Source organism: Bufo bufo, unplaced genomic scaffold, assembly GCF_905171765.1.
Source record: "Bufo bufo unplaced genomic scaffold, aBufBuf1.1, whole genome shotgun sequence".
Taxonomy (NCBI): domain Eukaryota; kingdom Metazoa; phylum Chordata; class Amphibia; order Anura; family Bufonidae; genus Bufo; species Bufo bufo.
Genome location: NW_024400292.1, coordinates 187296 through 212376, shown reverse-complemented (window position 1 = coordinate 212376; position 25081 = coordinate 187296). Strand labels below are relative to the sequence as shown.

At 47.5% G+C, this 25081-nt stretch overlaps 1 protein-coding gene across 1 annotated transcript in view; it reads right to left on the bottom strand.

Moving 5' to 3' along the window:
* The window catches only part of LOC120983844 (protein TAMALIN-like), a 54484-nt gene extending 30250 nt beyond the window's left edge, over positions 1-24234 (bottom strand). Inside the window, exon 1 of the mRNA XM_040413241.1 lies at positions 24052-24234. Coding sequence (XP_040269175.1) covers positions 24052-24234 — 183 coding nt within the window. The remainder of the gene's footprint in view (positions 1-24051) is intronic.
* Between the last annotated feature and the right edge of the window lie 847 nt (positions 24235-25081).

Here is a 25081-nt window from a genome sequence, read left to right as displayed (position 1 = left end):
CCGTTAAAGTTGTGAAGTGCCGATTTGTAAAAAAGGGCCTGGTCACTAAGGGGGTATAAACCTGTGGTCCTTAAGTGGTTAAACGTCTACTGTGATCACAGTGGATTCGCCTCCAGAAGTCTCTAGTGGACGAGACCTGTATGGCAATTGTGGCATAGTACGACGGGATTGGCGGGTGGTTTGTTACATTGGTGGCAGCTAGTGGGATAGCAGAACCCAAAACCAGGCAGAAGTCAGCTTTTGGGAGATCAGAGCACAAAGAACTGACAAGTGCAGCTTTTTGTGCAATCAGAACAATAGGACAGCGGTTACTTAGTATCCTGTCCTGCGGAACTTGAGTTCCGGGTGCAAAACGGTACACTTTGATAGCGAAAAGATTGGTATACATTTTCCCACCTTTTCTTTGCAATATCCTATTCTTTACTCTTCTTTTCTGAATGTCCGATTCAGTTCCAAATTACCTAAGTTAGTCTGTCATCGACTTACAAGCCTTATGTGAGTGGCACGGCATTGCCATTCTGAACAAACATCGATCACAGCTGATCAAAGCTTTGACGGAGAGAGACGGCCAGGCGATGGAAGGTTTCAATCCCATGCGGGAGGCTTCGCTGCCCCTTCGTTCAACGTCACCCAGCACCGCCAGCTATGGGAGTGCTGATATTGCCACTTCAGCTCTGAGGGATGTGGATACCCTGGATTACACTATGTCCACAGCTCCTGCTAACCCTCAGCAAGGAACAAGCAGCTCTGGACTGAACTTCACTGCCTTGGGCCCTATGAGCCAGCAGTTGTTACCAGGCCTGACTGGCGCGGATTTATGTTTATACCTGGAGATGCAGCAACAGCAGCAAAGAGAGGAGCGGCAGGTCCAGCTTCAGATGCAGCTTGAAAGAGAGGAGCAACACCAGCGTGCACTAGAACTGGCCCAAATGAGACAGGCCGAGCGGTCTTCCTCTTCTAACACTCCTGCTGCAGGAGGCATACCTCTACCCGTGGTCTCCAAAGCAAGGTTTCCAGTTATGGAGAAAAACGGGGACATTGATTTATATTTACGCTCGTTTGAGAGAGCATGCCGCCAGTTCTGCATCCCTGAGGATCAGTGGGCTCTGCACCTGACGCCTCAGCTGACTGGTAAAACCCTGGATGCTTTTGCGGAGCTACCCACAGACCACAACTGCGATTACAAGACTATCAAGGATGCCATAATCGCTAAGTTCCAGTAAACCCCTGAGGTTTACCGGAGAAAGTTCCGTGCCATCCAGAAAGGGTCCACAGACTCTTACGCGGATGTGGCTAGCCGCTTATGCACCACATTTCGCCAATGGACTCGAACCCTTAAGGAAAGGACTTATGCTCACCTTGAGGATTTGATGATCCATGACCAGCAACTCACTGTATGCCCTACAAACGTGAGACAGTTTGTGCTGGAGCACAAGCCCCTGTCTGCCAAACAAGCCGCTGAGCTGGCAGACATGTTTGTCGCAACCAGGGTGCCGGATGTTCGCAAACCTGTGGTGGCAGACGTTCGCAGGCCTATGGTATCAGACATCCGCAAACCCCTGGTACCTGACAGCTGCAGAAGTCCAGTATCCGACAAGGACAGAGCCATGTCCCAGAACTGGGAAGAAGGCAGGCCTGCTGGCCCTGTGAACCGCAAGACAACCAGGCCCTGGTGTGAGCTGTGTCGCAGGCCCGGTCACACCAAGCAAACTTGCTACGCAGGGAAGCCAGCCCAACCACCTAGCTAGGCAGCTAGCAACACAACGATGCCAAGGCCTAAGGAAGCCAACGCCCCAACATCTGCCTCATCTGCTATATTGCTGGTTGGAGGATCCAATGTGCACTGTGAATCCCAGAATCACCAGTCCGTCACTGTGAATGGCCAGACTGTCATCGGATTCCGGAAAAGGATATCCTTCCAGGAAAGTACCTCACTCTGACTGGAGTTGGGGGCACTCGCACTCATGTGGCCCAAACCCAAGTCACCATCGATTAGGAATGGGACGTCAAAAGCGGGTTGTTGGGGTCCTGAATGATATTCCTGTCGCCACAGTGCTTGGCACTGATTTGGGCACCCTTGTTTGCAGTTATCAGTACCCTGCAAACACACAGGAGACCCAAGCAGGACTCCCTGACCAAAACCAGGTACTGTACAACCCATTGGGGAAACAGGGAGACGGGGACACTTTACCTGCTATTTCTACCGTACCCAACACATCTAGGCGGGAGGTATCAGATTTACCGTAAGTGTGCAAGCAACGGAATGTAATTTGCCTATTTCTGCACCTGTCATTGTTAACACTAACGCATGCATTTGGATCAACAATGGTAATATACATGATGCTGTACCTGTTCTGGCCATTACATGTACTTTGGCCAGCCGCCTGAACTCAGAGCCGACCGAAGGGTCCCCCTCGGGTGATTCTGACCTTCGGGTGAATGACAATAATTTGAGAAACACCTTGTCATGTGATAATGATGATTGTGTAAATGCGCTGGCAGACGCTTCCAGTGTCGCCTGTAACCTGGGCTCAGATGGGGCTGAGGGGACAGAACCAACCGTCCCTCTACCCACCTCTGACCCCAGCATTGAAGGTAACTCTCCGCAGCTGACTTCATATGTCACTGGTCAGCTGGAGGAGACCTGTGGCACTGCATTCATGCAGGCCTTGAAGAGTGACCCCTGTCTGGAGACGCTTAGGGCTCGAGCCGACCAGCCTCCAGGCGAGGGCACTCCATATAAGGTCTATTGGGAGAACAACCGACTGTACTGTGAAGCGGTACAGCCTGAAAAAGGTGACGCAGGAGACCTGCTAGCAAAGCTACGAGAAGTGGTGGAGGATTGGAAACATCAACCCCCATCAGTGGCGTTGCAAGGGGGGTGCGGGGGGTGCGGGCCGCACCGGGTGACACCAGTCTGATGGGGTGTCACCCGGCCGCCGGAGGCCCGGACTGACTCACTGCCGAAGTGCAATTACATCATTGTGTATACTAATTAATCACCTTGGTAGGTCTGGCTGGCGGCTGCTGCTACAATGGGGTGTCACCCGCCCCCGCCGGAGGCCCGGACCGACTTACTGCCGAAGTGCAATTTCATTGTGTTACTAATTAATCACCTTGGTAGGTCTGGCTGGCGGCTGCTGCTACAATGGGGTGTCACCTGCCCCCGGCGGGGGGCGGGTGACACCCCATTGTAGCAGCAGCCGCCAGCCAGACCTACCAAGGTGATTAATTAAATGATGTAACACATTGAAATTGCACTTCGGCAGTAAGTCCGGCCGGGGGCCTTACATACTATTTACTTACAGTGCGGGCAGCGGGCCTGCGGCTGTCCTACTCCTGCCTACATGTGTGCCGGCTCAGGCCAAAGGAGGCGTCACTGACTGTCAGTGGGGCCGCGGTGGAGGGAGGAGAGGAGGCGGAGCTGCTGTGGCCTGTAAAAGCTGCCCCTCCAGGCTGGCAGCAGAAGAACACAGTGGCATGCTGTTGGAACTTCGCCGACCCTGCTGGACTCTAGTCTGGACCCAGGAGAAGACACCTTAAGGCAGAGCCAGGCCAGCTGAGATTGGAGCCAGGACCAGACCGACCCCACTCCAGCCAGACCCCAGTGATATATCAGGTACTGACACTGTAAATGTATTGTAATTGTAACAGAGAGGGGGAGATGGGGGACAAAATGTACAAACATGTCTGTGCCATGGAGCCTGGAGGGGAAAAGAAGAAATGTCTGTGCCACCGACTCCAACATTGTCCCTCATCATGTCACCCCCCCTGATGGCGCAGACTCCAACATTGTCCCCCATTAGGGAGCATAATGGATGGGGGCTGACGGCTGTCATGGGGGGCATGATGGCTGACATGGGGGGGCTGATGGCTGACATGGGAGTAATGATGGATGGGTGCTGACATGGGCATGATGGATGGGGTGCTGACATGGGGGGCTGATGGCTGACTGCTGACATGGGGTGCTGACGGCTGACATAAGGGACATGATGGATGGGGGCTGACGGCTGACATGGGCATGATGGATGGAGTGCTGACATGGGGGGCTGATGGCTGACATAGGGGCATGACGGCTGACATGGGGGGGCATGATGGATGGGGGCTGACGGCTGTCATGGGCATGATGGATGGGGTGCTGACGGCTGACATGGGGGCATGATGGCTGACATGGGGGGCTGATGGCTGATATGGGGGGTAATGATGGATGGGGGCTGACATGGGCATGATGGGGTGCTGACGGCTGACATGGGCATGATGGATGGGGTGCTGATGGCTGACATGGGCATGATGGATGGGGTGCTGACATGGGGGGCTGATGGCTGACAGCTGACATGGGGTGCTGACGGCTGACATAAAGGCATAATGGCTGACATAGGGGCATGACGGCTGACATGGGGGCATGATGGATGGGGGCTGACATGGGCATGATGGATGGGGTGCTGACGGCTGATATGGGGGTCTGACCTGAGGTATAATGGAAAATATTGTTTCTTATTATACTCCTCTAAAACCTATGTGCATCTTATAGGGCGAAAAGTACAGTCCTCAAACCAGATTGAAGCAGAGAGAAGATATCAGGACCACACAGAGGAGAAGCCAGCTGCTGCAGACAGAACCAGGACCAGGTGAGCTGCGGGCAGGGAGGGGGGGTCACCGAGATGTAGCTTCGCTTGTGTTGCCAAAAAATCCTTGCACAGGCTCTGGTCACGTCCACGTTACAGGGCCGGTGCAAAGAGTCCCACAGTACATAATGTGGGCAAAATATACCTACTTACATAACATTCCCAATAAATACATTTATTTTTTTGTGAAAAAAGGCTATTTTACATTTTTATTAGTGATACTCTAAGGTGCCAGGGGGTGTACCCTGGCATTTTTATTATGGTACACCACCTGGCACCATTTTCCACATAAAAATAAGTTTATGTATTGAGAATGTTATGTAATTAGGTATATTTTGCCCACATTATGTACTGTGGGACTCTTTATTTATTATATAAAAATATAGGGGACACGTACTGTGCTGTAAAAATATTGCTATTGCCAAAGTCAGGAGGTAAGCAGGGTGGCCACCTCCAGGCTCTATCATTGTGCCACTCTTTGGCCTTCTCATACTGCCGCCAACTCCTCACTCTGTCATTTTGCCTCTCGGTGGCCTTCTCCTGATGCTGCTGCCCTGAACTCCAGACTCTGTGCTTGTGCCACTCGGTGGCCTTCTCCTGATGCTGCCAACTCCAGACTCGGTCAATGTGCCACTTGTTGGCTTTCTCCTGACACTGCTGCTGCTGACGCCAACTATAGACTCTGTCATTGGGCCACTCTGTGGTCTCCTCATGCTGATGCCAAATCCACACTCTGTCATGCTGCCGCTTTGCGCCTACTTAATTATATTTGGGGGCGGGGGGCATTTCCAAATTTTAACCTGGACTCCAGGTTGGACCTGGAGAGATGTCAGGCACTCAGAGCCCTCTCTGTGGGCACCCATCCCACACCCTGGGAAAAAGTCTATGGGTGTACCAATTTGCCTTACACTTTTTCTGCCATTCATCAGTGCAGGGCGCGCTATAAACAACACAGGCAGCGCATTAACTGTAGGCAGGATATTATAGCTATGTAAATGATAAAGTACATGGAAGACAGACCATATTGGTATTCAGCTTAAATTGCCATGTTGGCACTTTTTTATAAATAAGTGGGTTTTGGGTTGCAGTTTGGGCACTCAGTCTCTAAAAGGTTCACCATCACTGCTCTATACTGGGCCCCCTTATATCCTATATCCAGTCACTTTATGCCGGTGTTATCCAGTCACTGTATGTAGGTGTTATCTGGTCATTGTATGGCGGTGTTATTATTTGGTTTGAGGACTGATATATTTACAGTGCATACTGTAGATTCCAGTATATTATGCTGTAGTGTGCCCTGTATTTCTCAGTAATGTAAATTAGCCTTGTAGAACACAGGCCACACCACTGACCACCAGGACCAGCCTTCTGTAATATAGCCTACAGTTAATCTTTTAGTGTGACAGTCAATTTGCATGTGGTCATCACGGGACCATCACACCGGCCATAGTGTCATAGTGACACTACTATGGCCTAATGGCCGGCATGACAGTCCTGTGATGACCACATGCAAATCGACTGCCATACTAAAAGAGTTCATTAAAGGGTTTCTACCACCAGAAATACTATTATGTAGCTGACTGACATTAGCGATGCGCCAATGTCAGCACTACATAACAGTATGTTTCTAACATTAGTCCCTGCAGCCGTTTTTGTTAAAAAAGCACTTTTATTATATGCTAATGAGCCTCTAGGTGCTATATGGGCGTAAAATCAGCACCTAGAGGCTCCGTCCACTCACCCTGTATTCTGCCCAGGTCCTGTGTTGTGCCCGCCCAGCTCCTCTTGATTGATGCCACTGTTCCCTGCGTCGTTGGCGAAATCCCGCGCCTGCGCCGTTCACTTCGGTCTTCGGCGCAGTGAGTGAATGATGCGATCCTGGTGCCGGCTTCCTCACTGCGCCTGCGCCGACTACGTCACAGTGAGGATCGCATCATTCACTCGCACTGCGCCGAAGACCGAAGTGAACGGCGCAGGAGCGGGATTTCGCCAACGATGCAGGGAACAGTGGCATCAATCAAGAGGAGCTGGGCGGTCAGAACACTGGACCTGGGCGGGATAAAGCGTGAGTGGACGGAGCCTCTAGGTGCTGATTTTACGCCCACATAGCACCTAGAGGCTTATTAACATATTATAAAAGTGCATTTTTAACATAAACGGCTGCAGGGACTAATGTTAGAAACATACTGTAATGTAGTGCTGACATTAGCGCATCGCTATATCAGTCAGCTACATAATAGTATTTCTGGTGGTAGAAACCCTTTAAAATGGCCCTAGCCCAATGATTTTAGCATAATTCAAGTTGCCTTCCCAGCCTGAGCCTGCTATTATTTTCTGTCTGCCGACACAAAACAATCTGGAAGTGCTCCTCCTGAGACCGAGCTCTGGATCCGCCACTGCGGGTGGGTGCTCTGCAATTATTTATAATTTTATCCTGTTAAATTTTGTGTTGTAAAATGTTATTTGTTCAGTAAAGGGGTTGGATTTAAAATAAACGTTATTTTTTAAAAGCATTAACTTTGACTTCTTTCATTCTTTCAACATATTTTTGGTTATATGACTAAAAGATTATTGCTCGGGGGGGGGGGGGGGGGGGGCTGGTTGGGGTGACACCATTTTCTACCGCACCGGGTGACACCAGCCCTAGCAACGCCACTGACCCCCATCTCTCGTACCCACAGCAACTTCAGCTCACTGCACTCCTGAGTGCGCACATCGCCACATTCTCAGGACTCCCTGGCCAAACCAACCTAGCAGCTCACCGAGTTGACACAGGGACCCACCAGCCGTTCTGAGTAGAATCCGGTTGACTGTCAGTTTAAAAAAAATGAACCTCTTCTAGCCAGGGAACAGGACGTCCATACATGGCCGTTCCTGTATCCCTGTGTAGACCACAGACTCTAATCACCCCCTGCCGAGATCACCTCACACCTTGGACAGCTTCTAAGGACAAACCTCAGACCATGTGTCTCCTGCCAACCTTGAAACCATGAAAGTTAAACACATGCTAGTTGGCCCTTTCTTGCTGCCTGGTCAATTTACACATCAGAAGCAGAGCGATCTGGGAGGGGGGCGCATAAGGAGAGACATGTGAACCATGCTCTGAGAACCCCAAAAAGCATATTTGGGCTATATGGAATTATGACCCAAAAATATAGGTACACTCAAAATGCACCTCTCACCCAGAGGAACCGGGAGAGTCCAAAGTTGGCGGCTCTGGGGTCTTCCCAGACTGGGAAATGGGTTACTAGTCACCTGGAGGGGAGAGAGGTGTGGTATCACCTATGGAATCGTCCATTTATTACGCCGGCAAATTTATGGGCCATTTTTTGAAAAATTTGGGAAAACTGGCCTGGCCAGCAGCAGGGAGGAGCGAACAAGCCCTCCCAAATTCTCCTTCAGGAACACCCACCGTGCAGCCCTTGGCCAGCGATTGGCTGGGCCAACCCCCCCTTACCCTCCCACAAAATGGGGCATAAAAGTCTGTGCGCAATGGGAGAAGAGAGCTTTTTGCCCTGTGGTTACATCGCCGATAGGCTGTCCGTTGGAATGTAAGTTTTGTGCCTGGATATTGCATAGGCAAAATTCAAGATAGTAATTTCTCTTTTTATCCCTGTTTATTTCACTTATGCTTCCCAGCTTGCTATTGTAATCTTTTTCTGTAAATTTTTGTATGCATTGTTTGTTTCCCTTCTGTGTTACTTAAAGTAAAAGATATTTTCATATATCTTTTCAATTGTCTCTCTCTTATCGCTCTAAGCCACACTGCAACAAAGTACTGGTACGCCTAGAAGAGACCTACCTGTTTTTATAGTAGACTGATATTAGAGACATAACTGTTTTATGACTCGATTGGTGTTAGCTTGTAGCGTGGTAGTGGGGCTGATCTGTGAGTGGTCCGAACCCCTATCCCTACAATTATAGAGTCGGTCACTCACGAACGTGGTGGCAGCAGAAAATAAGGGGGGTCCAGGATTGACTGTTTGGGCAATTCTGAATCTCCCCCCTGTCACGGTCCACCCTCTGTTGGGCTTTTCTCCAGGCTGGGGCGTCCTGGTGGTCATAAGTCTGATTTGAACGGGGGTGGTTGTGTCAGTGGGTACTGGCAGATTCTGCTTGCGCCAGAGGAGAGAGCGAAGTCCGCATTCATCACCCCTTTTGGCCTCTGAGTTTACTCATATGCCCTTTGGGATGAAGAATACGCCCGCCACCTTTCAGCAGGCCATGAATGAACTGCTGGATGGAACGCAAGGTTACGCAGTAGCATACCTGGATGACATTGCGGTATTCAGTCCAACCTGGGAAAATCACCTTGACCATTTGTCACAGGTATTGGGAAGACTGTCCACTGCCAATCTGACCGTTAAGCCCAACAAATGTCAGATTGCCATGACAGAGGTTCAGTACCTTGGACACAGCGCAGGCAGCCAGTCCCTGACACCTCAGATAGGGAAGGTCGATGCCATTGTGGCATGGCCGCAGCCTACCACCAAAAAACAAATACAGGCTTTTCTGGAAACGGCAGGAAGTTTGTTCCGTCCTATAGTACTCTGGCTAAACTACTGACCGATGCAACGGGTAAAAAATAACCCAACAAGGTCACGTGGAACCCAGAACTAGAAGAGGCGTTTCGGGCCTTGAAGGAAGCGCTGGCTGGCGCTCCGGTCCTTCAAGCTCTCGACTTCTCCAGTTTGTACAAAGAACTAACTGACACCTTAGACCACAGCCTGGGAGCGGTACTTAGTCAGACGGAAGCAACCGGGAATGAGCATCCTGTCCTCCACCTGAGCAGGAAGCTACTTCCTCGGGAAGCTGCATACTCCATGACAGAGAAAGAGTGTCTAGCAATTGTGTGGGTCCTACAGAAGTTACAATCGTACCTATACGGACGATCCTTCACGGTCATCACAGACCACTACCCGCTCAGCTGGCTGAAACGTATTGCTGGTACCAACGGAAAACTCCTCCGTTGGAGCTTAGCACTTCAACTGTACGATTTCAGGATCCAGCATAAACCAGGAAGTCGCCATCAGAATGCCGACAGACTTTCCCGCTGTAACGAGCCCAAATAGCAAGTGGGGATTGCTTCAATCCCAGTCTTGCTGACCACTCCTTCCCCAATCTTTACGATCTCGGTTACCGAAGAAATCGCAAATGTGTCTGGTTTTTAAAAGCACACAGAGTTAAAATCTTTTTTTTTAACCCATAAGTAATTCACCTTGCTAGCGCAGCTCAGAGATCAGAGTAAATTTAGCACATCCGTGCCAAAAGAATCTTCCTGCCCCCATGCCAGGATGCATCTATCAATCAGATATCATGACAAAACCTCATAAAACTTGCTGTCATGGATGGTGTTGCAGAAAGCTAGAACTTAAAAATAAACATCCAACTGGCTTGATCCCAAACTAAGGAGCATATGGGTGAGCCCTATAAAACCCCTAAAGCTCTCCCTGACTGCTATGCCCATGCAAAGGTCTTTATGGTAGACTATTGCATGCCCACGTACCTTATACTATGTGACACCTGAAAACCCTATAATAGTGAGGGGACACGACCACTGGCTCCCTGCACTTAATACGGACGGAGTCAGGGTCACCTACAATCAAGCCAGCAAGGAAACACAAATAAAGGAAACAGACTTATCTGAGGAATCAGTAGCATCCAGCAGTGAACAACTCATCCAGGAAGAACTATAAACCGCAAAGTGGGGCAGTATGGGAGGAAATATAAAGGGAGACAATTAGTGTAAATAGGTGACAGCTGAAAGAAGGAAAGGAGATGACAAAGTGAAACCAAAACAAAGAACGTCATGCAAGAGGTAGCGAAGAACGTCTAACAGACCTTCTCACAGAGCTGGCGGTGACAGTACCCCTCCCACTACGGGTGGACTCCGGACACTCAGAGCCCACCTTCTCAGGATGAGACCTATGGAAAGCCCTGATGAGACGAGTGGCCTTAATGTCCGCCACTGGGACCCACATCCTCTCCTCAGAAACATAACCCTCCCAATGAACGAGGTACTGGAGAGAACCGCGGATAATGCCAGAATCCACAATCCTAGAGACCTGAAAGTCAAGATTACCATCAACAACAATCGGAGGAGGAGGCAAAGAGGATGGTACAGTGGGTTGGACATAAGGTTTTAATAGGGACCTGTAAAAAACATTATGGATCTTCCAAGTCAGGAAGATCAAGACGGAAGGCAACGGGATTGATGACGGACAAGATCTTGTAAGGCCCAATAAAATTAGGACCCAACTTCCAGGAGGGAACCTTCAGTTTGATATTCTTTGTAGACAACCACACCAGATCACCCACATTCAGGTCCGGACCAGGCACACATCTCTTATCTGCCACACGCTTATACCTCTCACTCATCCTCTTCAGATTACCCTGAATCTTTTGCCAAATAAATGACAAAAACGAGGAAAATCTCTCCTCATCAGGTAAACCAGAAGACCTCTCTCCAGAGAATGTCCCAAACTGCGGATGAAACCCATATGCACCAAAAAATGGTGACTTATCAGAGGACTCCTGGCGACAGTTATTTAAAGCAAACTCAGCAAGGGACAAAAAAGAACACCAATCCTCCGCCACAAAACAGCGCAGAAATGTCTCCAGATTCTGATTGACTCGTTCGGTCTGACCTTTCGACTGCGGGTGAAAAGCAGAAGAGAATGACAACCGAACCCCCAAGCGAGAACAGAAGGCCTTCCAGAATCTGGAAACAAATTGCGTGCCCCTATCAGAAACGATGTCTGAAGGAATGCCGTGCAATTTAACAATGTGATCAACAAACGCTTGCGTGAGCGTCTTAGAATTGGGTAACCCAGGAAAGGGAATGAAATGCGCCATTTTGCTAAAACGGTCCACTACTACCAGAATCACAGTCTTCCCCGAGGAACGAGGCAGGTCCGTAATGAAGTCCATGGACAGATGCGTCCAAGGACGGGAAGGAATGGGTAACGGGAGGAGAGAACCCGATGGCCGTGAATGAGGGACCTTGGCACGAGCGCAGGTCTCGCAGGCTGCCACAAAACCCTCAACCATCTTACGAAGAGCCGGCCACCAGAATCTCAGAGCAATGAGATCCACTGTGGCTCTACTCCCCGGGTGCCCAGCAAGGACAGTATCGTGGTGCTCCTTAAAAACCTTGTGTTGTAAAGCGAGAGGCACAAACAACCTCCCTGGGGGACAAAGATCAGGAGCCTCTACCTGGGCTGCCTGAACCTCTGCCTCCAAATCAGGATAAAGAGCAGAGACGACCACCCCTTCAGCCAAAATGGGACCTGGGTCTTCAAAGTTCCCCCCTCCCGGAAAACAACGTGACAGGGCATCCGCCTTCACATTTTTAACCCCAGGAGCGGAACATAACAAAATTAAACCTAGAAAAGAACAACGACCATCTGGCCTGTCTCGGGTTCAGACGCTTGGCCGATTCCAAGTAGGCCAGATTCTTATGGTCGGTAAACACGGTAATAGGGTGTCTGGCTCCCTCTAACCAATGGCGCCATTCCTCAAAAGCTAATTTGATGGCCAACAACTCCCTATCTTCCACATCGTAATTTCTCTCTGCAGAGGAGAGTTTCCTTGAGAAAAAGGCACACGGTCGCCATTTGGCAGGAGAGGGACCCTGAGATAAGACCGCACCCACACCCACCTCAGAAGCGTCCACCTCAACAATAAAAGGTAGAGAGACATCAGATTGTACCAAAATGGGAGCGGAAGCATAACGCTCTTTGATACTAGAAAAGGCTTTAACCGCATCTACCGACCACAAAGAAAAATCTACCCCCTTTTTAGTCATATCAGTGAGTGGCTTAACAACATTGGAATAATTCAAAATGAACTTTCTGTAATAATTGGCAAAACCCAAAAACCGCATCAGTGCCTTCTGATTCTCAGGAAGCTCCGAAAATGTGAACCAGTCCCATAGGGAAGCATTGGTTTGCATCGGTTATGCGTTTTACAGCGCGTTCAAACGCGCTGTAAAATGCGCAAGTGTGAACTTAGGGTAAAGCTCTCCCTGACTGCTATGTCCATGCAAAGGTCTTTATGGTAGACGATTGCATGCCCACGTACCTTATACTATGTGACACCTGAAAACCCTATAATAGTGAGGGGACACTACCATCGTCTCCCTGCACTTAATACAGACGGAGTCAGGGTCACCTACAATCAAGCCAGCAAGGAAACACAAATAAAAGGAAACAGACTTATCTGAGGAATCAGGAGCATCCAGCAGTGAACAACTCATCCAGGAAGAACTATAAACCGCAAAGTGGGGCAGTATGGGAGGAAATATAAAGGGAGACAATTAGTGTAAATAGGTGCCAGCTGAAAGAAGGAAAGGAGATGACAAAGTGAAACCAAAACAAAGAACGTCATGCAAGAGGTAGCGAAGAATGTCTAACAGACCTTCTCACAGAGCTGGCGATGACACTTGCATCTTCCCAGTCTGTGTGGCTTCGGCATCGCAGGAGGTCTCACACCTTTAGCCTGGGCAGCGAGCTTCCGAAGAAAAGGACAGATCCTTATCACACAGCTGGTTGGTACAGGAAGGAAGATGACCTGAAAGTCACCTTCAATCCATAGACTTCATATTTTTCCTATATTTTCTTAATATTTCATAGGATAGGAAAATACTAAATGAATAATCTCTTGAGGAATTGTTCAGATCATTATAACCCACCTTCCAGGAAATCCGTGGGCAAATCAGAAATTCCCGCTCTGAGATATAATGGTTCTCAGGCACCCTGTATTATCTTCCAGTCATATTTGGTATTAAATGATGCGTAAAATTGTACCGATTATCAATATCAACTCTATTTCTTGATTGGACTTACGGGATACGGAGAAACTGGCAAAGCAAAGATTCTGACAGATTTTCTCCCTATGGGGCAAAGGACTGCCCCTGTTCCAATTACACAAGGCTGGACCTGTACGTGTCATAACCACTCCCCACTTCAGAGTGGATAAAAACAGTGACACACTCAGGTCCTGGGTCCTTCACCTACCATCTGACGTCGACTAACATCACGACCGCCTGCTGGACACGGACATCCCGCCATCTTGGATTATTCCTTACAAAGATTTTGTCTTTTACTGGACACTCCCACAGTAATTCTGAACTTACAGACATTCTATTCCCTTCCACCTTACCGATTTCTATCCAACCAATCTGTTCGACTGGCAGGTATATTTATCTGTCAGTTTTAATGTATATATTTTTTAAAATAAAACTAACGATTGCATCGTTCCAGTTTTGCCCTTGTTTCTTGATTATCTGGTTTATGCTAAGAACTCCTCAGAGGAGACATAATACCGCATTGTCTTATTTCTATAAATTGTTGATTTATTAGCTAGGTTGCAAATAACCGTTTCTTCCCTTTAGGATTAGCTAGCTGGGGTCTCTTCGCCCCAATTCAATACGAAAAATGTGGTAGCGGCAAATTAATCGGTTTCCAGCGTGAAATCGATAATTTTATTTTTCCGATTGTATCATGTATGGGCACACCAACCAATCTTAACCACCTCAGCCCCCCTAGTTTAAACCCCTTTAACCGCCCCCGGACCGCCTAACGCAGGATCGCGTTCCGGAGGCGGCAGCCTGGCGCAGAGTCACGCATATATGCGTCACGCGAGATTTCCTGTGAACGCGCGCGCACACAGGCGCGCGCGTTCACAGGATCGGAAGGTAAGCGAGTGGATCTCCAGCCTGCCAGCGGCGATCGTTCGCTGACAGGCTGGAGATGCGATTTTTTTAACCCCTAACAGGTATATTAGACGCTGTTTTGATAACAGCGTCTAATATACCTGCTACCTGGTCCTCTGGTGGTCCCCTTTGTTTGGATCGACCACCAGAGGACACAGGCAGCTCAGTAATAAGTAGCACCAAGCACCACTACACTACACCCCCCCCTGTCACTTATTAACCCCTTATTAACCCCTGATCACCCCATATTAGACTCCCTGATCACCCCCCTGTCATTAATCACCCCCCTGTAAGGCTCCATTCAGATGTCCGTATGATTTTTACGGATCCACTGATACATGGATCGGATCCGCAAAACGCATACGGACGTCTGAATGGAGCCTTACAGGGGGGTGATCAATGACGGGGGTGATCACCCCATATAGACTCCCTGATCACCCCCCTGTCATTGATCACCCCCCTGTCAGGCTGCATTCAGATGTCCGTATGTCTTTTACGGATCCACGGATACATGGATCGGATCCGCAAAACACATACGACATCTGAATGGAGCCTTATAGGGAAGTGATCAATGACAGAGGGGTGATCACCCCATATAGACTCCCTGATCACCCCCCTGTCATTGATCACTCCCCTGTCATTGATCACTCCTCTGTAAGGCTCCATTCAGACATTTTTTTGGCCCAAGTTAGCGGAAATTATTTTTTTTTTTCTTACAAAGTCTCATATTCCACTAACTTGTGTCAAAAAATAAAATCTCACATGAACTCACCATACCCCTCACGGAATCCAAATGCGTAAAATTTTTTAGACATTTATATTCCAGACTTCTTCTCACGCTTTAGGGCCCCTAGAATGCCAGGGCAGTATAAATACCCCACATGTGACCCCATTTCGGAAAGAAGACACCCCAAGGTATTCGCTGAGGGGCATATTGAGTCCATGAAAGATTGACATTTTTGTCCCAAGTTAGCGGAAAGGGAGACTTTGTGAGAAAAAAAAAATAAAAAATCACCCAGCATGAGTATATGTAAAAAGACCCCCCAAAACACATTGCCCAACTTCTCCTGAATACGGAGATACCAGATGTGTGACACTTTTTTGCAGCCTAGGTGGGCAAAGGGGCCCACATTCCAAAGAGCACCTTTCGGATTTCACAGGTCATTTACCTACTTACCACGCATTTGGGCCCCTAAAATGCCAGGGCAGTATAACTACCCCACAAGTGACCCCATTTTGGAAAGAAGACACCCCCAGGTATTTCGTGATGGGCATAGTGAGTTCATAGAAGTTTTTATTTTTTGTCACAAGTTAGTGGAATATGAGACTTTGTAAGAAAAAAAATATATATATCATTTTCCGCTAACTTGTGACAAAAAATAAAAAGTGTTCTATGAACTCACTATGCCCATCAGCGAATACCTTAGGGTGTCTACTTTCCGAAATGGGGTCATTTGTGGGGTGTTTGTACTGTCTGGGCATTGTAGAACCTCAGGAAACATGACAGGTGCTCAGAAAGTCAGAGCTGCTTCAAAAAGCGGAAATTCACATTTTTGTACCATAGTTTGTAAACGCTATAACTTTTACCCAAACCATTTTTTTTTTTACCCAAACATTTTTTTTTTTTACAAAGACATGTAGAACAATAAATTTAGAGAAAAATTTATATATGGATCTAGTTTTTTTTGCAAAATTTTACAACTGAAAGTGAAAAATGTCATTTTTTGGCAAAAAAATCGTTAAATTTCGATTAATAACAAAAAAACGAAAAATCTTAGCAGCAATCAAATACCACCAAAAGAAAGCTCTATTAGTGAGAAGAAAAGGAGGTAAAATTCATTTGGGTGGTAAGTTGCATGACCGAGCAATAAACGGTGAAAGTAGTGTAGGTCAGAAGTGTAAAAAGTGGCCTGGTCTTTAAGGGGGTTTAAGCTAGGGGGGCTGAGGGGGTTAATGACCAGACCACTTTTTACACTTCTGACCTACACTACTTTCACGGTTTATTGCTCGGTCATACAACTTACCACCCAAATGAATTTTACCTCCTTTTCTTCTCAGAAATACAGCTTTCTTTTGGTGGTATTTGATTGCTGCTAAGATTTTTCGTTTTTCCGATATTAATCAAAAAAGCAATTTTCTCAAAAAAAAGTGTATTTTTAACTTTTTCTGGTTAAATTGTTCAAATATAATTACATTTCTATACAAGTTTGTGTCAGAATTTATTGTGCTACATGTCTTTGATAAAAAAAAAATCCAATAAGTGTATATTTATTGGTTTGCACCAAAGTTATAGCATTTACAAACTATGGTACAAAAATTTGAATTTCCGCATTTTGAAGCAGTTCTGACTTTCTGAGCACTTGTCATGTTTCTTGAGGTGCTAGAATGCCAGGATAGTATAAATACCCACCAAGTGACCCCATTTTAGAAAGAAGACACCCCAAAGTATTCGATGAGGGGCATGGTGAGTTCATGTACGATTAAATTTTTTTTCACAAGTTAGTGGAAAATGACACTTTCTGTGAAAAAAAATAAAGTTTCCATTTCTGCTAACTTCTGGCGAAAAAATAAAAAATCTCCCACGGACTCACTATGCCCCTCAGTGAATACCTTGGGGTGTCTACTTTCCGAAATGGGGTCATTTGTGGGGTGTGTTTACTGTTCTGGCATTTTGGGCGGGGCTAAATTGTGAGCAACCCTGTAAAGCCTAACCCTGGGTTCAGACCTGAGCGTTCGCGATGGAGCGCTCTGTATGCGCGTTTGTACCGGCGTTTACAATCGCGCATACAGAGACAAGCGAACGCCCATTGTTGCGCGTTCCCAAAAGTCTATGTACGGGAACGCGCGACAAAACGCCCCAAAGAAGCTCAAGTACTTTTTTGAGCGTCGGGCGTTTTAGAGCGCGATCGTACGCGCTCTAAAACGCCCAGGTGAGAACCATTCCCATAGGGAAGCATTGGTTTCTCCTTGTTGAGCGTTTTACAGCGCGTAGGAACGCGCTGTAAAACGCGCAAGTGTGAACTTAGGGTAAAGGTACTCGTTGGACTTTCGGCCCCTTTACGCACCTAGGCTGCAAAAAAGTGTCACATGTGGTATCGCCGTACTCAGGAGAAGTAGGGCAATGTGTTTTGGGGTGTATTTTTATATATACCCATGCCGGGTGAGAGAAATATCTCTGTAAATGACAACTTTTCCCATTTTTTTATACAAAGTTGTCAATTTACAGAGATATTTTTCTCACCCAGCATGGGTATATGTAAAAAGACACCCCAAAACACATTGCCCTACTTCTCCTGAGTACAGCGATACCACATGTGTGACACTTTTTTGCAGCCAAGATGCGCAAAGGGGCCGAAAGTCCAACGAGTACCTTTTATGAGGGCATTTTTAGGCATTTGGATTCCAGACTTCTTCTCATGCTTTAGGGCCCCTAAAATGCCAGGGCAGTATAAATACCCCACATGTGACCCCATTTTAGAAATAAGACACCCCAAGGTATTCCGTGAGGGGTATGGCGAGTTCATAGAAAAAAAAAAATTTTGGCACAAGTTAGCGGAAATTTTATTTTTTTCTCACAAAGTCTCCCTTTCCGCTAACTTGTGACAAAAAGTTCAATCTTTCATGGACTCAATATGCCCCTCAGCAAATACCTTGGGGTGTCTTCTTTCCAAAATGGGGTCATTTGTGGGGTGTTTGTACTGCCCTGGCATTTGAGGGTCTCTGCAATCATTACATGTATGGCCAGCATTAGCAGTTTCTGCTATTCTCCTTAGGCCTCATGCACACGACCGTTGTTTGGGTCCGCATCCGAGCCGCCCATTTCAATGGGGCCGCAAAAGATGCGGACAGCACTCCGTGTGCCGTCCGCATCCGTGGCTCCGTTCTGTGGCCCCGCTAAAAAAAATATAACGTCCTATTCTTGTCCGGGCTTTGCGGACAAGAATAGGCATTTATATTGCCGACGCCCGTTCCATTCCGGAAATCAAGTCAACACGGGCGCCTTCCGTTTTTTGCACATTCGCGGTTTGCGGACCGCAAAAAACGGCACGGTCGTGTGCATGAGGCCTTATATTGAGCATACGGGTAATGAGATTTATTTTTTTCCGTTCAGCCTCTGGGCTGAAAGAAAAAATGAACGGCACAGATTTCTTCATTCGCAACGATCAATGTGGATGAAAAAATCTCTGCCAAAAAATGTGCAAAAAAAAAAAAAAGCTGCGATCGCTAATAAAGATCCCAAAAACTCAAAAGTGATCTTTATAGCACCGCAGCGATTTTACCGTGTTTTTGCAGTGATCAGAAAAAAAATAATGTGATTACACTTACCGGTAATCGTTTTTCCTTGAGCCTATGACAGCACCCATGGACAGTATCCGCCCCTTTCCTCAGGACAGGAAACAGGAAGCACAGCCTCTTTAAAAGGGAAGTACAACCCCCATCACGCCAGTCCTATTCCAAGAACTAAGGAAACAGAAAAGACTACACCACAGGACACAATACATCCATAATAGACCGGTAAGTGTAATCACATATTTCCCCCCTCGCCTATGACAGCACCCATGGATATCTAGGCGAGATTATCTAGGGTGGGACAACTGCTTGGAGGACTTTACACCCAAACCCTCTTGTGAAGGAAGCTGCAGTCTATAGCTGTTCCGTTCTGCAAAATACAGAATGCACACGGACGTCATCCGTGTTTTTTGCGGACCGCAAAATACATACGGTCGTGTGCAAGAGGCCTTAAAGTGAATTCACACTTCAGTTGTTTGGTCAGTTATTTCCAGCAGTTATTGTAAACCAAAACCAGGAGTGAAGCCTACACAGAGATCAGGCACAATGGAAAGATCTGCACCTATTCTGTGTTCTTGACCCGCACCTGGTTTTGGCGCACAATCACTGAAGTGTGGCTTAGACAAGCTGGAGCTAGACTGACCACTGACAGCATCCAGGCACCTGTCACTGCACCTGGTCAGGACAGGCGAGTATCCTTCACTCCGTCATACAACATAGGACTTCATTTATTTTTTCTGGGCTGAAGAAGGTGCAGGATGCACACGACCAGTACCTGAATGTTGTGTGAATGAAGCCTAAACGTAAAGTTGTGTGATCTGTAAAATACAACATGGAGCACGTGTGCAGGCATGGACAATACACTGCACGTGTACAAGACTTCAAAGCAGTGACTACTTAGCCTCCAAGCAGAGGTGTAACTACCATAGACCAAGCGACTGCTATGGGGCCCAGTTGAGATCACCCCCTCTTCTACTGGAGGTGAAAACTTGGTCAGGACTCTACCTTCTAAAGGAACAACTTTTAGCAAATGAGGCAGTGGAAAAATGGCCGTCATGGTCATGGTCAGGGGTTTAGCCGGTAACCCTTCTGTTCTGTGGGGTGGGCTGGTTTGATCCTTGCTATAGTGCCCTTATTTCTCTATGTACGCCACTGCCTCCAAGCTTCAGTAGTCTCATGGCCAATTTATCCAGCATTTAGCAAATAAATCCTTCAAATGCTTCGTGAAACCCTTCTGCCATTACCCACAAGAAAGGAACAGTCAAATCAATTTGATGCACACCTGCTATTAATGAAGTGTGCTAGCGATCCGGGGGCACCCAAAATAAAGTGGACTGGAGATTGTATTCAGACACTGCAGTTAAGGTGCAGTCCAACTTGTGGGTCAACGCCACCTGCACATACGGACAGCGTAGATACTCAAAGTCTCCCATGAATGGGGCTGCGTTCAGAAATAGATGTGGTCAGTAAGGTCTACCGTGTGATAAGAAGTCAAATGTCTAGTATCAGACAGCGGATGTGCAACCACCTCAGACACCTCCACGTATTACTGGAGACGCAGGATACAGAAGTGTAAAGTGGTAATAATTGCTTATTGTAAAGGAGTACTAAAACGCCAACATAAACTACTGAAACCCCACGTATCAGATCCAGAAAAGTGGAAAGATATAAGTCACTGCTCACAGAATTAGTAATGCAGAACAGCAAATACATGAGACACGACTGATGGTTATAGCTGTATGGTGAGGGGCAGATTATCAGACCAGCTACCCCACACCCAGCGCAGGAAGGTGTGCAATGATGAGGCGCTAATAACTGCAGCACAAAAGGTACTGTTATATTACAGGTCATCACAGCGTATAAGCCACACAGGACAGGTACTGTTATATTACATCCATGCACAGTCCACACAGGACAGGTACTGTTATATTACATCCATGCACAGTCCACACAGGACAGGTACTGTTATATTACATCCATGCACAGTCCACACAGGACAGGTACTGTTATATTACATCCATGCACAGTCCACACAGGACAGGTACTGTTATATTACATCTATGCACAGTCCACACAGGACAGGTACTGTTATATTACATCCATGCACAGTCCACACAGGACAGGTACTGTTATATTACATCCATGCACAGTCCTCACAGGACAGGTACTGTTATATTAAATCTATGCACAGTCCACACAGGACAGGTACTGTTATATTACATCCATGCACAGTCCTCACAGGACAGGTACTGTTATATTACACCCATGCACAGTCCACACAGGACAGGTACTGTTATATTACATCCATGCACAGTCCTCACAGGACAGGTACTGTTATATTACATCCATGCACAGTCCTCACAGGACAGGTACTGTTATATTACATCCATGCACAGTCCTCACAGGACAGGTACTGTTATATTACATCCATGCACAGTCCTCACAGGACAGGTACTGTTATATTACATCCATGCACAGTCCTCACAGGACAGGTACTGTTATATTACATCCATGCACAGTCCTCACAGGACAGGTACTGTTATATTACATCCATGCACAGTCCTCACAGGACAGGTACTGTTATATTACATCCATGCACAGTCCTCACAGGACAGGTACTGTTATATTACATCCATGCACAGTCCTCACAGGACAGGTACTGTTATATTACATCCATGCACAGTCCTCACAGGACAGGTACTGTTATATTACATCCATGCACAGTCCACACAGGACAGGTACTGTTATATTACATCCATGCACAGTCCACACAGGACAGGTACTGTTATATTACATCCATGCACAGTCCACACAGGACAGGTACTGTTATATTACATCTATGCACAGTCCACACAGGACAGGTACTGTTATATTACATCCATGCACAGTCCACACAGGACAGGTACTGTTATATTACATCCATGCACAGTCCTCACAGGACAGGTACTGTTATATTAAATCTATGCACAGTCCACACAGGACAGGTACTGTTATATTACATCCATGCACAGTCCTCACAGGACAGGTACTGTTATATTACACCCATGCACAGTCCACACAGGACAGGTACTGTTATATTACATCCATGCACAGTCCTCACAGGACAGGTACTGTTATATTACATCCATGCACAGTCCTCACAGGACAGGTACTGTTATATTACATCCATGCACAGTCCTCACAGGACAGGTACTGTTATATTACATCCATGCACAGTCCTCACAGGACAGGTACTGTTATATTACATCCATGCACAGTCCTCACAGGACAGGTACTGTTATATTACATCCATGCACAGTCCTCACAGGACAGGTACTGTTATATTACATCCATGCACAGTCCTCACAGGACAGGTACTGTTATATTACATCCATGCACAGACCACACAGGACAGGTACTGTTATATTACATCCATGCACAGTCCTCGCAGGACAGGTACTGTTATATTACATCCATGCACAGTCCACGCAGGACAGGTACTGTTATATTACATCCATGCACAGTCCACGCAGGACAGGTACTGTTATATTACATCCATGCACAGTCCACGCAGGACAGGTACTGTTATATTACATCCATGCACAGTCCTCACAGGACAGGTACTGTTATATTACATCCATGCACAGTCCTCACAGGACAGGTACTGTTATATTACATACATGCACAGTCCTCACAGGACAGGTACTGTTATATTACATCCATGCACAGTCCACACAGGACAGGTACTGTTATATTACATCCATGCACAGTCCACACAGGACAGGTACTGTTATATTACATCCATGCACAGTCCACACAGGACAGGTACTGTTATATTACATCCATGCACAGTCCTCACAGGACAGGTACTGTTATATTACATCCATGGACAGTCCACACAGGACAGGTACTGTTATATTACATCCATGCACAGTCCTCACAGGACAGGTACTGTTATATTACATCCATGCACAGTCCTCACAGGACAGGTACTGTTATATTACATCCATGCACAGTCCACACAGGACAGGTACTGTTATATTACATCCATGCACAGTCCTCACAGGACAGGTACTGTTATATTACATCCATGCACAGTCCTCACAGGACAGGTACTGTTATATTACATCATGCACAGTCCACACAGGACAGGTACTGTTATATTACATCCATGCACAGTCCTCACAGGACAGGTACTGTTATATTACATCCATGCACAGTCCACACAGGACAGGTACTGTTATATTACATCCATGGACAGTCCACACAGGACAGGTACTGTTATATTACATCCATGCACAGTCCTCACAGGACAGGTACTGTTATATTACATCCATGCACAGTCCTCACAGGACAGGTACTGTTATATTACATCCATGCACAGTCCTCACAGGACAGGTACTGTTATATTACATCCATGCACAGTCCTCACAGGACAGGTACTGTTATATTACATCCATGCACAGTCCTCACAGGACAGGTACTGTTATATTACATCCATGCACAGTCCTCACAGGACAGGTACTGTTATATTACATCCATGCACAGTCCTCACAGGACAGGTACTGTTATATTACATCCATGCACAGTCCTCACAGGACAGGTACTGTTATATTACATCCATGCACAGTCCTCGCAGGACGGGTACTGTTATATTACATCCATGCACAGTCCTCACAGGACAGGTACTGTTATATTACATCCATGCACAGTCCTCACAGGACAGGTACTGTTATATTACATCCATGCACAGTCCTCACAGGACAGGTACTGTTATATTACACCCATGCACAGTCCTCACAGGACAGGTACTGTTATATTACATCCATGCACAGTCCACACAGGACAGGTACTGTTATATTACATCCATGGACAGTCCTCACAGGACAGGTACTGTTATATTACATCCATGCACAGTCCTCACAGGACAGGTACTGTTATATTACATCCATGCACAGTCCTCACAGGACAGGTACTGTTATATTACATCCATGCACAGTCCACACAGGACAGGTACTGTTATATTACATCCATGCACAGTCCACACAGGACAGGTACTGTTATATTACATCCATGCACAGTCCTCACAGGACAGGTACTGTTATATTACATCATGCACAGTCCTCACAGGACAGGTACTGTTATATTACATCCATGCACAGCCCTCAGCAGTAGGACACAGGGCACTTATCACCGCCGCAGGTAGAGGGACAAGTCACAGCAGGCGAAGGAGCCTATAAAACAATAGGTCCCTGCAGCCCCACCCTGCAGGGGCCAAAATAAAGCCATGCAGAAGATGCATGACAACGGGAGGACACGCTCCTAACATGACGGGAGCACTGCGGGGGTCAGCCCCGGGCAAGCACTCAGAGAGCACCTCCCAGATCCGCAGCTCTATTCACACTGTGCAGAAAACGCATGACAATTGCCACAGGTTCTTACTTTCTTAGCCCTGGGAAGGGTCGCGCCGGAGACCACCAGAGCCTTGTACATGTCATCGCTCCTATAGCTGTTTAGCCCCATGTAGGGCTCAGCCTTGTCTCTCTCCCGGTATATGGCCTGGTCTGGCGGGGAGGTGTAGCCCTCCTTGTGATGCGGCTTCTTCAGGCGTCTGAATAATGACATCTTAGTCGCTGCAGCCGCACCGAGCAGCGCGCGCTGTGTCTGTCAGGGGCGGGGCTCTGCACTAGGGATCGAGGTGATCTCGGGGGCGGGGTCGTCACCTCAGGACACGCCCCTCCCTGCTGGAGCAGCACGTGCCTGCCTCTTGTGTGTAATTAGGGTGTGCTCCGACCTACCATCAGATCAGCATCGGGGGTCCACATGCCTCATGGACGATCACATACAACAAAAGACCACCCCCCTTGCTGTAAATATGCAGAAAAAAAGTTAAAACAGCGGGATGTGAATAAATCCTTAGACAAGCGAGATCCAACTCCTCCATGCGCTGGCTGGACAAAAATCCATTTTGAAATTTACAGTAGCCTGGGTGGGGGGGGGCGGGGGGTTGCAGAATCTCAATTTGCTAGACAGTGGAATAGCAACTCATGACAGGTTCGGGTGCGGCCACACGGTCAGGTTTCCTGATGCAGTTTTGGAAGCCAAAATCAGGAGTGGATCATAAAAGCAGAGAAAGTGTAAGGCCCATTTCACACGAGCGAGTTTTCCGCACGGGTGCAATGCGTGAAGTCGGGCCCGTCGCTAACAGACAGGCAAAACAAGCAATTGCTTGGGGCCCCGAGCTGGCCCGGGGCCAAGCAGAGCCGGTGCTGGTTTTGCTTCCTTTAAGGCTGCAGCTGCCTGAGCGCTCTATAGAGAGCCTCAGGCGGCTGCAGCACTCCTGGTTACCTCCCGAGTTTCTCCTCTGCTGACTGCTGCTCTGTAGCGTGGCCGAGCTCTCCTACCTCCTGGCTGTCACTCAGTCCGGCCGGGTACCGCGCGGTACAGGAACAGGGGATTCAGTTTCCTGTTC